Here is a 15,342-nt window from a genome sequence, read left to right on the forward strand (position 1 = left end):
AATGTGGTCGAAATTTGTGGAAAGAAAATAAATTGAACGAAAAGGATTGATCTTCTGGATGTCAAATTTAGTTGCCATCCATATTGCCAGAACAATACGAAGTTCACCTTATTTACCTAGGTTACATAATCTAGACCTTTATATTATTTCAAATTGCTCCACTGCAATCTTGTTCTATCCTAGAAGGATTTAACTCTTCTGCCACCAAACATTCCAAATCAATACACAAAGCTCAAGTACTGTCTTAAACAGTAACAATAAAGAGACCACTTACAAACAATGGCTAGAATTTGTGCAAGGCAGTACTTTCATCTAATCAGTGCCTGAAAATATGCCACAATACGTCCTGAAAAAGCACATTAACTCTCTTTCATGTTGATTTCTCAGTTTGACTGCTCAAGTATGGCTGAAAGTAACCAAAACAAATCCCCGACTCATAACAGGATTAAGGCAGGTAATTCTTTAGTGATCTTGCTGTAACTTTGCTCAGCTCTTACACTCTGGAAATGTGACTGAACTACTTTATTTCAGTTAACAAGTAGATTCCTATCATCTCTCTTTAAAACAAAAGCCAATGTTATTTTTCATTTTGAGCTCAGGAGCCCTCCACTGACATTTTGCCATAAGACAGCAGCCTGAAGACTTATTGTGGAATTTCCCAGTGACAGAACAGCTTTCTGTACTGTATTGTTTCACCAGAAAAATTCCTCACTGCATTTTGTTAACATGCAAAGTCGTATCTATTTCTGGGAAATCTCTGATCTAAAGCACAACAGCTCCTTTTAAAAGTTTCTAATTTAAAGTTATTATAAGCTCTGTCAGTGACAAACTGGAATGTCTCCAGCTACTTAATTTTATTTGCAAGTGCAGAGAGGTCAAGCTGCTGCTATAAGTATTACAACAAAATCTGCTGAATGGAATCAGTGCAATATACCAAGTCCCTAAGCCACTGCCAAGTTCTGAATGGAGGACACAAGCAGTGTGTCCTGGTATCTGCGACACTGTGCTCATGCCAGAATTCCACCCATTTCTTCAACACTCCTTCTCTGGAAAACTGTGAGGTACTCACATGGCATCTGCAAGCAGTGCTGAAGGATGGATAACAAATAGGGATAGGCATCTGTGTGCTTCAGTCTTTTCTTGATCAGTTCAAACATTTGAGAGGCACTTTTTGTATCAATGTGGATCTGAAGTTAGGGAAGGTAGTGAAATAATAAATCAAATTGAAAACATGCACAGTAAAAGCTTAACTAGCTGTGAAAGACCAAAGACCAGCAGGCAAGACACAGGCAAGTTTCCATCAACTGGACCTCTGCAGAGTCTTTTGTAACATGTAGCTATAAGCCCAGTGAAGAGCTTGTACATAGGTCTTTGAGATTGGCATTGATCTACCCCAGAACAAAAAAGTTTTCCAAAGCAAGGGGTTAGAAAGCTAGGAGGCCTCAGTGTGATCAAGAGCTGTTCTGTAATAAGCAAAAATGTAAAAAAAAAAGTTAAAAAAAAAAAAAAAGATATCTCATCCAAAGAAGCATCCAAAATCAGGTTGAATTGGGCACTGATCTCGAGAAAGATATTGCTGCCCATTTTTGGTTGTTGGATTATATTAAAAGCCATTTGATCTTGAAACCATTTGATGACACTTTGATGACACTATGAAAACGTCTGGGTCGGAGGAAGAAGTTGCACAGAATCACAGTAGACAACTGGCATGGAAATGCTAGTTGCTCCGTATCAGCATCTGGTAGGAACTATTCCAAAAATAGAAAAGAAAAAAAAAAGAAAAAAAAAAGGAAACTACAACTGCTCTGGACCCTGCAGCCCATTACTGTTGCTAGCAGTTGTGAAAACTTTCCTTGTTTTATGCTCATCTTTAAATTCCATCCATTTTAAAATATTGACGCCTCTCCATAGCCTCTGGTGTGACAGTCATTAGGAGAGTTTCCTGTGATATACTGGAAAAAGTATCAGAGATGAGCCCAAGTCCTGTAAAAAACTCAAAGTCCTGTAAAGGAGATGCCTGAAAATAGAATCATCTGGATCATCAGGACTGCAGGACTGCAAACGTGAGAACAGTGTTGATAGCATCCTCTGCTCCCGAACATTCAGCAAAACATAAAAAAAGAAATCTTTGTCAGAGACAATTTTCAGAATGCCTGTCTGTGATTATTATTTTTGTTTCACCAGAGACCCCATACGCTAAATGAAAAACAGTGAAAAAAAGAGGACTAGCCAGTCTCAGCATCAAAGCCAATTGCTGCTTTCAGGAGATATAAAAGGGAAGTTGCATCAAGGATCCAAAGAGGATGTTCAACTTCGGCAAGTTCAAGTACTTCACAGAAAATCTTACCAGGTCAAATCGCTTTGCAAGTTCCAAGTCATCTTCATTTCTGACCATTTCAAAGAAATCTAAGTGCCTAAGAGAAAACAGAAAAACAAAAATTACCAACTGTCATAGCATAACTCAGACTTCAACAAAACATGCCACCACAGAGAATGCAATGCTTGGAAATTGACATGCTTTCTTACATGGCAGTACTGGAATGTACATGCAAGACAACTGACACAGGTCAATAATAGGCCAAAATGAATAATCAGAGGAGGTAAAAATGCTCTTTAATCCTTGTACTAAGTTACCGTGTTGAGGTAAGTGGAGTTGCAGTGGAAAAAAACATTTATTATCCATAAAACTTCTAACAAAGCAATTTGAAGGTGTCATTCAGTGTTATTTTTCATGCAACAACAAAGCAATATGAAGATGCTACCAATTCCCCCTTTTGCCTTTTCCAATTTTTTTTTCTGAATGTCATCCTCAGCTTAGAAGAAAAACAATTCATGAAATCCTTGTAACAGTCACTGCTAATTTAGTATGTGCATTTTATACTCCATCTGCTGGTTTTAATTTTAAAGACAATTATTCCTTTTGTCTTTTAAAGGGAGTCAGTTTTAGGGATAGACAGAAACAGCTTGGTGCTTGAATGTGAAACTCAAAAAGAGGAGAGCTTTTAAGAACTCTTTCTGTGATCAGTGACTGTTCTCAGAAAACATTTCTTACCTGTCAAGTGTTGCATTCTCATGCTCTCTTAGCTTGTCAATAACAGGTTGAATTCCCAGCATTAGAAACTCATATCGTAGGTGTAATCGGAACTCTAAATTGTCCTTATAAAGAGAAGAAAAAGGATTTACTAAGTTCCAGAACCGTTTAATCACATTTAAAATGATTCACTTATATCTTAAATTTTTCCCTTTCTAATATCCTCTTTCCTGACATCGAATTCACAGGATGATTACAGGATTCCAGTAAATTAAGTAAAAAATGAATGTCTTTGCCTCTGTTTTTCTTAAGAATACTGTTCTCCTGTATCTACAATGAGTTCCGCAAGTCTAGTCAGAATAGCACACTTCACGTTTCACAAAGAACAAAAGGTATGGGTACTTAACGTGCTAGTCAATTAGAATCCTATCTCCTGCTTAAAGATGAACAGAACTACAGTTCTTTCTCATAGTTTTATATATATTTGTCATAAAATCACCAGAAACTCTGGTAAACTTCACACCCTTACAGAGGATTTTAAAAGGCGGCTGCAGATAGAGCGCTCTGCCAGACAGAGCTCTTACAAGCTTGTTGCCTACTGTGGTTTAGCCAGAAAAAAAAAAGAAAAGCCAAACTTTTAGTGATGCTTCAGTTTTAGTGAATCAAAATCAGTTTAAACTATCCCGTATTCAAGAGAAAGCATTTATCGTGAATGAAAACCAACAGACTTTACTGAACTTCTCTTTGACTTTTTTTAAATTAATAGGTTCGGGGTTTTGTTTTAAGTCAAAAACATGTTAACATTTTAAAATATTTCTGCAGGTAAACCAAGATGTTTTCTGAAAGGCCAATTATCACGGAGATAAATGCTTTGCAGTTCTTATAAAAATAAAAATGCCGCAATCATTTCAGAGCAAGTAGTCAGCTATCTTAGAAGAATTATAAGAGGCTGGGAATTAAATAATATGGAAGACAAGAGTAATAATGAACTTGACAATTCAGTGTTATTTTCCACAAAGTACATCCATTCACACAATATGTGTGACTACTAGCCACTTCCACAGTAAATGAATTCAAGCATGACATTTGAGATGGAATTTCTAGGACAGTGACTTACCTCACCAGCACCAGCATTCAAAACAGCATTGATAAAGGACATGATAGCTGTTTTGAGATTTACTTCATCTCGATATCGTCCCATGCTTCGGTCTAGCTCATTCAACAATGTCTAAAACAGAACAACAGGCTAGGTTAGAGGATATAGACTTATTTCTTAGACTATTTTGCTTACTGCTCATGGTTCTGTGAACAGTCATCTTCTAATTTACTATATACTTGCTTAAAGATACAGCTTTATTCAGCGATGGTTGTTAGCAGTCTTGGCCAGCCATGTCACAATAACAAATGAAGAATAGAGATGGGAATAAAATGCTCATGAGATCCTAATTAAAAACAAAGGTGTTTTTTTTTGTTGTTGTTTTTTTTTTTAACAAGCTATTGGAGAAAAAGCAGATGCCTTTACAGTTCCTGCCAACATGATCTAAGAAAACAGCAGAATTGTGTCCTCCCTCATATTAGTTAACTTCATACAGAAGTTTATACATAAAGGATAACATCAACAGATTCATTCTCTTTACTCACAGCACTCAAGTAACTTTCACTATTTTCTTGGATTTCAGCAGAATAGATTGCACTTGTGTAGGCACAGGGAGAAAATTCTAAAGAAAAGTGTCTTTTATTTCTCTATAGGAAGATTTGCATTTATTTCTCTATTGGAAGATTTCTGAGAAGATTTCTCCTTGTTCCTTCACTTACAACCATTTCACATGAAATAGTCAATTATTGGCCTCTTGGCAACGTCCTTTTAAGGATTTGCAAATAACAGGAATATCCTCAAGTCCAAACTTATTACAACTTAAGGGTAAGTTACAGAATTCAAATGGAAGTGCAGTTGAACTCCAGTTTTCTCTGTTACATCTCCCTGTCAATGAAATAGCAAGGGTATTCAGCACTCGGGGGTACCTCCTACAGAAATGCTCTTGACGTAATCTCTGCATACATGTAGATACACCATCATAATCTCATTAACATGGCAAGACAGAAAGAGAGGGGGAAAAGATAAATAACTTGTTAACCTCTGCCATATGCAGTCTATTTCAGATTAATTCCAACGAATATTTACTGAAGAGGTTATGTGTAAGAACTGATTAGCCACAAAGCAACTCTGCTTATGGATTTGTGCTGATATCTGCAAATCTGCTCTTCAGGATCTTCTCTGATCAGTTCATTATTCTAAGAATTATTTTCTTTACCGGAAGAGTAATAAATTCCACTTGAGTTCTGTCAGTTTAATTGTATGGATCTCATTCCAGTATTAATAATAAAAACCCTCACTCGTGTTTGTTTTGGTGATGCACTAGAAAAATGGAATACTTTTCCCAGGAAGTTTGGCCACAAAAAGAGAAAGAGGATAAAAATAACATTTTAGAGTTCAACTCAGCAGATTCATCTAAACAGAATTTTGAAGCTATGATGCTGAGTAAAGAAGTTCATTTTCCTTTAGTTAGTCTTCAGTCCCTGACTACTGAAAGTGTTCATTCATAGCAAAATCTTTCCCAAGCTAGTCAGCAGTTTCATAGGTCTATCTTGTTTCCTGTAGAAAATGGACATCATCATGGAAATATGTCTTCAGAAGCACAGGGAATATCTTCCAGGACATCCCATGGGGAAAGAATACGTTCCTGGCTTCATGTGAAACCTTTGCTTGTTTTTCTGTAAAAATTTTTGCTCTATCATACACTACTGACAGCTGTTCTTATATCTGAGCACAGAATGTTTAACTTCTCTCCCAAGTTCACTGGATTTCATAAATTCCTTTTCCTGCAACTTCTAAATTGCTCAGTTGGCAATTGTGAATTCCTGGCATTTGAACTTCCACACCATGTTCATGACTTTTTAGTAGTTGTATTAAGGCCAAATACATAGGTTGCTCCGCAAGTAATGTCTCTTATTTATTTCCATGAAAACTACAACAGATCTAGTAAGCACAATAACACTATCTGATAGTGCAAATTCTCAACTCTATCTCTAACATTATTTTTAACATTGTCATCATAGTGACTATAGGTTGCAATATGCACACTGTTGCTCAGCTCTAGAAAGAAACACTGTAAGGTCAGGCAATTTCTGAAGATCAGATTCCGCGCCCACGCATGGCTGAATTCCAATATCCCTAACCTTTGCAAATGGTTGAGGTTCAAGTCTTCACTTGTGAACATTTCCTTCACCACACCTCTTGGCAGCCAGTTCTGTGAACTAATTGATCTTATGGTTGTAAAGGTTTTTCCTACTATTTAAGCAAAACTTTCCTCGCTTAATCTCATTATTCCTCATCACTGACATTCAGTAAGGATTCATTCAATCTGCAGAAAACCTCAAAAGGCTTTGGATGAGCCCTGAGGGGCAGAAGCAAATCAAATAGGAATACAGGACTTTCATGTGTTCCTTTTTAGCTCCTTTACTACAATTCTGAATCAATCAAATTTCTCTCTGCAGATCATGCTCTGTACTGACATTGCTTAATACAAACCAGGCAATGGGGCTATGGAAGGAATGTTTTTAATCTCCACCTTTTTGACTGACAATATCAAGCTTTATTTCTTCACCTTCAGCTTTACAATTTCTAGCAGTATTATGGAGGAAAACAGAGTGTTCTGTCCAAAGTAACACAGTTAATATCTTCTCCAGCAAATGAAGTCAGCTCCTTTCAGTATGCATCAAATATCTAATGTACTCTAACTGAATGGGTATTCAGACAGCACACTGGGCTGGAAGGGTACAAGTATATCCTAAAATATCTTTCTGGGTCACTACAGCACTATAATTTTGCAACACTGGTTTGGCTCAAAACCCTGCATGTTAAAAAGTACATATTATACAACATCATAACACCATGCATTCATTTCACAAGATACATGAGGGAAAACAGCAAAGCAATAATTTTGAAATGTAACCAATTAGGGAAGAGCAACATTGTGGTCCTTTCAGATTGAAAATCAGTCAGTTTGGACTATATGATCTTTCAAAGTCCCCTCCAACTGACCTATTTTATTTTACGCGGCATAATGCAGACATTAACAATACTGAAGTCAGACCCTTTATCCTCAGTTTCCACAGCATTTTAGAGATCATCACCTTCAGAAGAAAGCACCTAAGAAACTAAAGATGCAGCAACACTTTCATGGTCAAACAGTGAGCTAGTGACAATTTTGAAGGCATAAGATGGAAAAGAAGAACAGTGAGGACACCAAGAGTGCATCCTACTAAGTCTGCTCTTTCTACTTTGAGGGTTTATTGTTTCAGTTTCCAAATTTTTCTTTCATCTCTCTTCTTTAAGGAGCAGAGTAGGTTTTGTAGGCAAATAAGCACATTCAAATGAAAATTGGATAAAGCAAAGGCAGAACTTCTCCAAATTGCCTCAGGAAGGAGATTTAAGGAATGCCTTTCTATTATTGTGGCATTTGAGTAAAGACGGAATTAAAGGAAGAGTTACTTCAGGCAGATGGGCAACATAAAAGGAGGGTAAAAAACTAAAGAAGGCAAAGGGATCATCTCAGACAAGAAGCTATGACAAATGTAACAAAATAGGAATAACCACAACATGAAGTAAATAAACAGATCATAGAAACTTTTTGCAAGTGCCAAGAAAAACCTGATTGTGACAACCCTATGAACACATTGAATAGTGGAGATACAGGGTGAAGTCATAGTTCTCAAAGGCTTTCATTTGAGGGAAGACCAATATCTCAACAGGGAAGTAAGTTCTGGAGAACTTCCAGTATCTGTAACATGACTCCTGCTGAAAGCTAAGGACTGAATTGAAAATTGCAGTCAGACACACAGATGGCATGCTGGCAGTTTAGAAAGAGGCAACAAGTACATCAGAGATTCCTCTCATAGCCAAATGTAAAACTTTGTTGAGGGAGAACTTCCATGATTATGAAGGGCTACTTACCTCCATTAGCTTCGTTTAAAAAAAAAGAAAAAAACAACAGAAAAAAAAACAAAAAAGACAAAAAAAAAAAAAAAAAAAAAAAACACAACCTAAAAAGCTAACCCTTGCCAAAAACAAGGACAACCTTTCCAAAACATTACAGCATCACAGTTTTAGAACAGTGATCTTCAGCTGTTGTGGTCTAGTGAAATTTAATTAAATTTACTAGGATTACGACTGCTTATATCACACTGAATTTTCTCTGTAATATGGATTTTGACTTTAGATGCACAAGTATAAAACTACAAGTTCCTTACTGAAATAGGAAGAGTTATAGCAATATACAGCCAATGCAAGTGCAGTTAGAACTGCATCTGAAGTCTCAACTTTCCTTCTCTACTAATTGCTAGTTGATGATTCTTATTATTCTTGGCTAGCTCTACCAAGTAGTAAGAGTTGTGCTTAGAACAGTGAGCAACAACAGCTTAACATTCAACTAAACATGCAATTTTTTACAGTACAATGTTTAACATATAATTTGTTCATCATTTCACCACACTTGAGCATGTGCAAATTGGAAATAAACAGTGTTCCAATCCAAAGCTGTTACCAGAAAGTTATCTAAAAGGTCACGTTTTAAACAGTTGCCAGCAAATAATAGTGCACTTCTCTTCCTCACTCTTACAAAACAAGACTAGTAGCAAAACCATACAGCCTCCAACATAATTAGTGATTAGAACTCCAGAAATGTCATCAGGTTAGAGAATGAACAGATCAGTAGCTTTCATTTAATTCAGTAATCCCCCCTTTTTAAGGTAATACACAACAGATTTTAAATTAGTATTAATGACAAGCAATCAGGTGTTGGGAAAAAAAGAAAATATAATGATAACCTATTTGAAGAGAAACACTGCCTTTCTTCAGCCTAGCTATACTGCAACATGCACACTATAAATATCAGTCCTTGCATAGATGCATTATATCGGCTATTTCTGTCAAAGCATCCTTCCCGTACCTGGAATCTTGTTCTCTCTGCAGCATAGACTTGGTAGTGAAGCATGGCTTGCAAGACTTTCTTATGACCATCTGGTACCAAGCAGACAGCCCCTAGGATCTCCAAAACAGCAATCTTGGTCTTGATGTTCTCAGTCCGTAAGCTTTGGGAGATTATGTTGATACTCTCAGGATGAGCCAGGACATGAGCCCGTCCCTGGGAGTTGTTCATCAGTGCCTTGATACACCCTATAACGGATGTGTGTATACGGCTTTCTGAGGTCTCATAGTCCATGCTTTTCAGGAAGTTCAGCAAACAGCTCAGACCATCCAGCTCAATGAATCTCATCACAAACCTGAAAAAATACGCAGGGAAAAGAAGAAAACCAAACTAAAGGTAAAGAAAATTTGCTTATTCAAAAGATATTCAACACTGTGATCCCAGCATATGCAAAAGCTGGCTAGCTTTAAATATCTGGAAATTATCCTGTGATCTTAAAAAAAAAAACAAAAAAAAGAGGAATAAAAGATTCTATCACTCTTTTTCTGTGACTATCAAGTGTAATGACTAGGGAGTTAAGAGTTCACACTTGAACCCACAATATATGTATAGGAGCACATTACATGCAAGAGGCATGTAAGAGCCTCTGAAGAGGCCTTGGCTGCATTCTTCTATTTTGAAGATGTATACTAAAAATGCACCACTGCCAATATGCTGTAGCAAAATGCACTGTAAAAACATCATAAATTGAAGAAACACAGAATTATTCAGTTACCAAATTACACATCAAAATCTATACCTACACTGAAACAGGTTTATACTGACTATTCTGTTGTTTCTACCACATTCTACCATTAAAGTCACCTTTATTAAGACCAAGATCATGGAAATTGAAGATAGAAAAAATATAGGGAAAATTTCATGAATAAGCTTAAAGAATTAACCAAGGTTACAAAATAAACAAACAAACAAAAAACAATACTAGTCCATTCAGATAGTCTACTAGAACAAGTTACAGAAATTGATGGAGTTAGATAAATCCATTCAAACCGGTCATTTTGGCAATGCTTCATTTAGAATTTGCGTGCTTTAAAATAGGGATGCAAAGATGTGAAACAGGCTGCAAATCATTCCTCTAGACTAATTTGTTTACCTCTGCTTCTTCTAGAAGGTCATTAATGTAGATGTACTTTTTCAGAACGCCTGAGCACAGAACCACATGAATTAAACTTGTATTTTCAGTCCACCAAAAGGTACACCAACAATAGTAATTCCACAACCACCCCATGGTGGTCATGTGGACCTCAAACACATGAAAAGTTGTCAACAACTGTAATCCGTGTAAGAAATTAAGAATACTTTATGTCTGAAGCTCAGAGCTTTTACCCAACCCCTCCTTTTCCCTGCTGAATACTTCCTAATGTACTACCCTTCTCTGATCTACTTATAAGATGCTTTTTCTAATATCCATCAGGTATGGAAGCACTATACTGAAAGACTTCCAGCATTTCAGTGATCTCTGTTAATGTTTCTGCAACAACAATACAAAGCTGAGGGATACTTACTTATTTCTTGGATAAAATGAAATTTACACACACAGTGCACTGGTGGATACACCCCAAACCATATAAGAACTACATGAGAGTTATGCTCATTCTGCTGATGGATTTGCCAACTTTCAGCTTATTCAGGCCTGCAAACCAGAAACATGGCAAGGACTGGTGCTTTCAGCAAAGCTTCAGTCTGAGGTTTGGATTTTGTTCAAAACTGAATTTCAAAGTGAATATCAGAGTAAGAGCAAGAACACACAGGAACACATGAACAGTAAAAACAAAATTTACCTGAAATCTGAATGCCTGTAAGATAGCCTGCAAAGTTTCACACAGGTCTGACTGCACATTTTTTGGATGCATCCTCCTGACTACCCTAACAAATCATAGAAGCAAAAGCTCCTATGCCTCCAGGCTACATGGTGGGATCAGACATTGTGCACTTGGAGTTTATTAAGTCATTAAAGTTTGTTTCTTAAGTGGTTATAGAAAGATCAACAGTTCAGTTTCTGTAATGCTGCTAGCATGCAAAGCACATTCATGGCTAAAATAGATGCTAAGGATATAATGGGAACCAAAATAAGCACAAACTCAATTTGTTACCAAACAATGTGAAGCCAATGACTTTACTGCACTTCTCTAACGTTGGGCTTGAAAAGTTGAGTAGATCTTTGCCTAAGTGATGGGAGGACCAGTTGAAATTTGCTTTGCTCCTCCTCATCTCTAAAGGTCAGTTCTATGAATTCACCATACACATGAAACACTCAAAAACACATACACACATACACACACACACACACACACACACACACACACACACACAAAAAAAAAAAAACAACCAAAAACCAGGCATTTTGCTTTTCTTCTCAGTTTCATGGCTGAGAGAAGACTCAGGATGAATACCTTTCCAAAGACATAGAATCACAGAATCACTTGAGTTGGAAAGGACTTTCAAAAGTCATCTAGTCCAACTCCCAAAAAAGAAAACATTCTTAAGAAGCAGCTGAACAAATGGTCTCTAAAGTCAACATTCAGATGAAACGCCTGCTCTTATGACAAGACATACAAGACATTAGAAACTTTCATGTATTTTGGCCTCCGTTTTGACTGTGAAAAAATTGTGAAATGCACAAAAATCACACTTCCCAATTAAATACAATCCCTTACTGAATTCACTGGCAGAGCAATTTTTCTATGACTTCTTGGATGAGGTCATTCCAAAGACAGAAAGATGCAAGGAAGTGGTATATGTCATACACTTTGATTAATGACATAATTAAAAACAATGTCGGCATTTTCCTGTACTCTTCCTAGTTTAGAGAGCACACAGTGAGCTGCATTACCCAATAGGAAGCACAACCAAGTACCTTCCCATTTCAGCTGACATCAGAAACAGTAATCAAATGATGATTTTCACCTTCCTTTCCCAAAACACTTAGTCCTCTGTTCTCCGGAAAGGACAGAAATCATGCAAGAGGGAGATAAAGGAAGAAATGGTGACAGCAGTTTCTGGGCAAACAGACACTCTTGGAATTAGGATTTGCTCAGTGAGAGTGGGGAGCTATGTGGGTCTGTACAGGAGAGAAAAAGAAGTGGGAGTTCAGCTGGCAGGCTGAGATCCATAATCCTCAACTATTTGGTATTTGTGTATCTGTATGCCTGCACGCACAGATGTTTGGGCTCACACACGCACGTACAGAGGAAAACTCAACTCACACATACAAACTGTCTTCTTCCTCAAAACATACACATGTATGACTAAGCCATCCTATATGCCCTGTATGCTGCAAAGGAACGTTTTGTTCTAGACTGAAAGGTGTAAAGTTAAGCATGTTAGCCAACGCATTCTGGCTAACACACTCAAAAACTCAAGTGTAAATAAAGTAGGGTGTGCTTTAATAGGTGCTAAACAAGCATATTAAAGCCTCACCTCACCTCAGACTCTCACTTGACCAATTTAGCACACATTAAAAAGGCACAGCACCTTTTAGCCTTTCAAGTTTTAGAGAGTGTTGATCAGAACGTGTTAGCTAGCTCAAATAACAAACTTTTCATCCAAATACAGATGAGGTCTAGGAGGTAATGACCCACTGATGGATTCCAAGTGCTGTGGGGAACATCTTCCCTGTGAGACTCAATCCAGCACAGGAAACACAGAAAGATCATATGCTGTGGGTGTGCAGAGGGCAGGATGTTCCCACCCTGCTATCTGCCAAGGCTGCACTTCCCTAAATAATCAGGGGACAGACATAATCCTGACAACTACTGGATTGCTGAGAAATTCATCAAAATGGATTTTGCTTCCTAGAAACATAAATGATCATCTTCAGTATGAACTGGAATGCAATATGGCTCAATCAAACTAAAATAACAAGGGGTAAGTCTGAGTTGAATAGAAGGAGAAAAGTAGACAGCAAAGGGAGTTACTGCTTATGACTTAGAGTAAAGGAAATATTCCTCTGTGGATCAGACTTTTTTTTCCAGACTTTTAAGTTTTACCTTCTTTGCATTTCTGAACCTCCATCTTCGGGTATTAAAAAGAAAAAACAAAGCTCTTCTCTCTGCTTCTGTCCAATAGTTTGTCATCACACTTGTTTATAGTCACAAGCTCTCACAAACCCAAAGGAAAATCTGTTTCCTTACTAGATGCAGATGTGGGGGTTTTGCTCTCTAAGGCAGTTCCTCTGTTCTGGGATATAACCTGGTTTTATAAACTCAGGGCAGCTCCAAAATACCAAAACAAAATGCATCTGCTTAGACTGGGCCAACTAGCCTCCCAGGAGCACTTCTAGCACCTTTTCTCTTAAGAGGAAAGGAACTTGAGTTTGGGAAGGTCTGCTTTGGAGTTTGTTGGTATTAGAATTTGTGCGTTGGAATAGAGGCACAGATTAATGCCATTACTTTGCATTTTCTACCACAAGATGCACAGTTCTACAGTAAAATGAAACAGTCAAACATATGCATTTTTCTTCTTTTGGCCTAGATTGGAGAATTCAAGCAGAGGAGTCTTTTGGTAAGCTATCAGAGCCCCTTTGTACCCTACTGTCACAAACGGATTCCAGACAGTCTATTCTGTGTGAATTTTGGTATCTATTTTCATCAGAGGTCTGGTGAATATAAGTGGCAAGGAAAATAGGATTTGATGTCCAAATTCAACCAAAAAGACTAGTATTTTGAAGGCTTGGGTACAGTACTGTGTATGAGAGGGATCTGATGGAGCTGAGGGCCTCTCTACTGCAACCTTTCCATCAAGAAGAAATTGGCTTGTTGATCAGTCATTGGCATGCAGCCCATTTGGCAGCTAACGAATTGAGTTGCTGGAAATTAGTTGAGACATAGGACTTAACTTAAAATTTGGCTTGGCTTAAGTACTTTAAAAAAAAAAAAAAGCCCTATAACCATCGCCAGTGATTTAGAAGAGAACACTTTATAGGGTAGCTCATAGATGCTTGTACTGAAGCTTGTTAAGGTTATTATAAACAGATGAGGCAACAGCCTGTTGTCAAGGGGACCCAGTAGAATCACTATAGGTCTGGTCTGGAAAACCTTGCAAGGTTTTGGGCAAAACACAATTTTCTCTTCTCTTTCGCCTTCCTCTCAGGAAGGAGGCTGGGATATCCTATTCAAAATATGGAGTAAAACAACCAGCGGTGGCTAGCAAAGTGTTTTGGCTGAATGTAACAGAGATACCTAGCTACTCAGAGATGTTCAGTGATATGAAAAAACTATTACTTTAACAGAGGAAGCATCACACCAGCTCCATATTAGTGTGATAGAGTTGCTATGTCATGTCTGAACAGCACAGACTTGTGGTTAAAATCTCTGTGAAAACTGGGCATTTGGCAGTTGTCTCAGTGTCCATTATAACATAAAGTTGAGCTACATTTTACCGTGTTCTGCTTTAGGACAGTGACAGAGAGAAGCAAACGGACACTTGTCCCCATGTGCCTGTTCTCAGTACAGGTTCTCTCTAATAGACCTCCAGCTATGAACCTGCCACCACAAACAGTTCTGGGTCACAACACAAGAAGTCTGACTGCAAATGAATCTCAGAAAAAGCTTCTCTGTGCTGAGGACTTCATTCTACCTTTTGTCTTCCACTCACTATCTTGACATTCACACATGAAAGGGAGAGACCATAAGGTCTGAAGGCCTCTCTATATTTGCTTGCTGGCTACAGAAAGGAGATGTTTCAGCACTTTAAAATCCTAGAACTCTCTGTTTCCTTTACATCTATTTATGTACAATGCAGAAGCAGGCTCAACTCAGCTTAACTGCAGTGCAAATTCTCTTGAGATATACATTTTTTAATTATTATTATTATTATTTATTTGGTCTGTTTATTTATTTATTTATTTTTAATTCCCAATCCCTGTGTGACTGCATTAGTGAAACTCTCTGAAACCATGACTTCAGCATACTGTATTTACAGGCACATTCAGCCTATTTTGGTCTTAATACAAAGACATTCAGAACAAATATTCCCCTAGATTGTATCAGCCATGGTTAGTGCTTCAGAACAATTTCCTTCTAAGTGTTAAATACTAAAGGTTGTTATGCTAGTTAGTTTGCAATTGTTCAGAGCACTGATCTCAGAAAAACAAAGATGACCTTACCTTCAAAGACACAGTACACAACAAAGTCTCAACATCTCTGCATGCTGCTGTTACACACAGAGCAGGAAGAATGCCAAACCAGGTGAAGTCAGATGGATTAGCTGCTTTGTGCCAAACAGTTCACATTACTACAGATAAGAGGAAGCTGGAATTCAAAG

At 37.6% G+C, this 15,342-nt stretch overlaps 1 protein-coding gene across 7 annotated transcripts in view; it reads right to left on the reverse strand.

Moving 5' to 3' along the window:
- The window catches only part of DAAM2 (dishevelled associated activator of morphogenesis 2), a 206,805-nt gene that overhangs the window by 49,669 nt on the left and 141,794 nt on the right, over positions 1 to 15,342 (reverse strand). For all 7 annotated transcript variants that reach the window (XM_085219419.1, XM_085219418.1, XM_085219420.1 and 4 more), the window contains 5 exons: positions 9,040 to 9,373; positions 4,149 to 4,259; positions 3,053 to 3,156; positions 2,348 to 2,414; positions 1,070 to 1,187 (listed from right to left, as the gene is read on the reverse strand). In XM_085219419.1, the coding sequence (XP_085075545.1) occupies positions 1,070 to 1,187; positions 2,348 to 2,414; positions 3,053 to 3,156; positions 4,149 to 4,259; positions 9,040 to 9,373 (734 nt within the window). The remainder of the gene's footprint in view (positions 1 to 1,069; positions 1,188 to 2,347; positions 2,415 to 3,052; positions 3,157 to 4,148; positions 4,260 to 9,039; positions 9,374 to 15,342) is intronic.

Source organism: Meleagris gallopavo, chromosome 2 (genome assembly GCF_905368555.1).
Source record: "Meleagris gallopavo chromosome 2, MGAL_WU_HG_1.1, whole genome shotgun sequence".
In the NCBI taxonomy this organism is placed as follows: domain Eukaryota; kingdom Metazoa; phylum Chordata; class Aves; order Galliformes; family Phasianidae; genus Meleagris; species Meleagris gallopavo.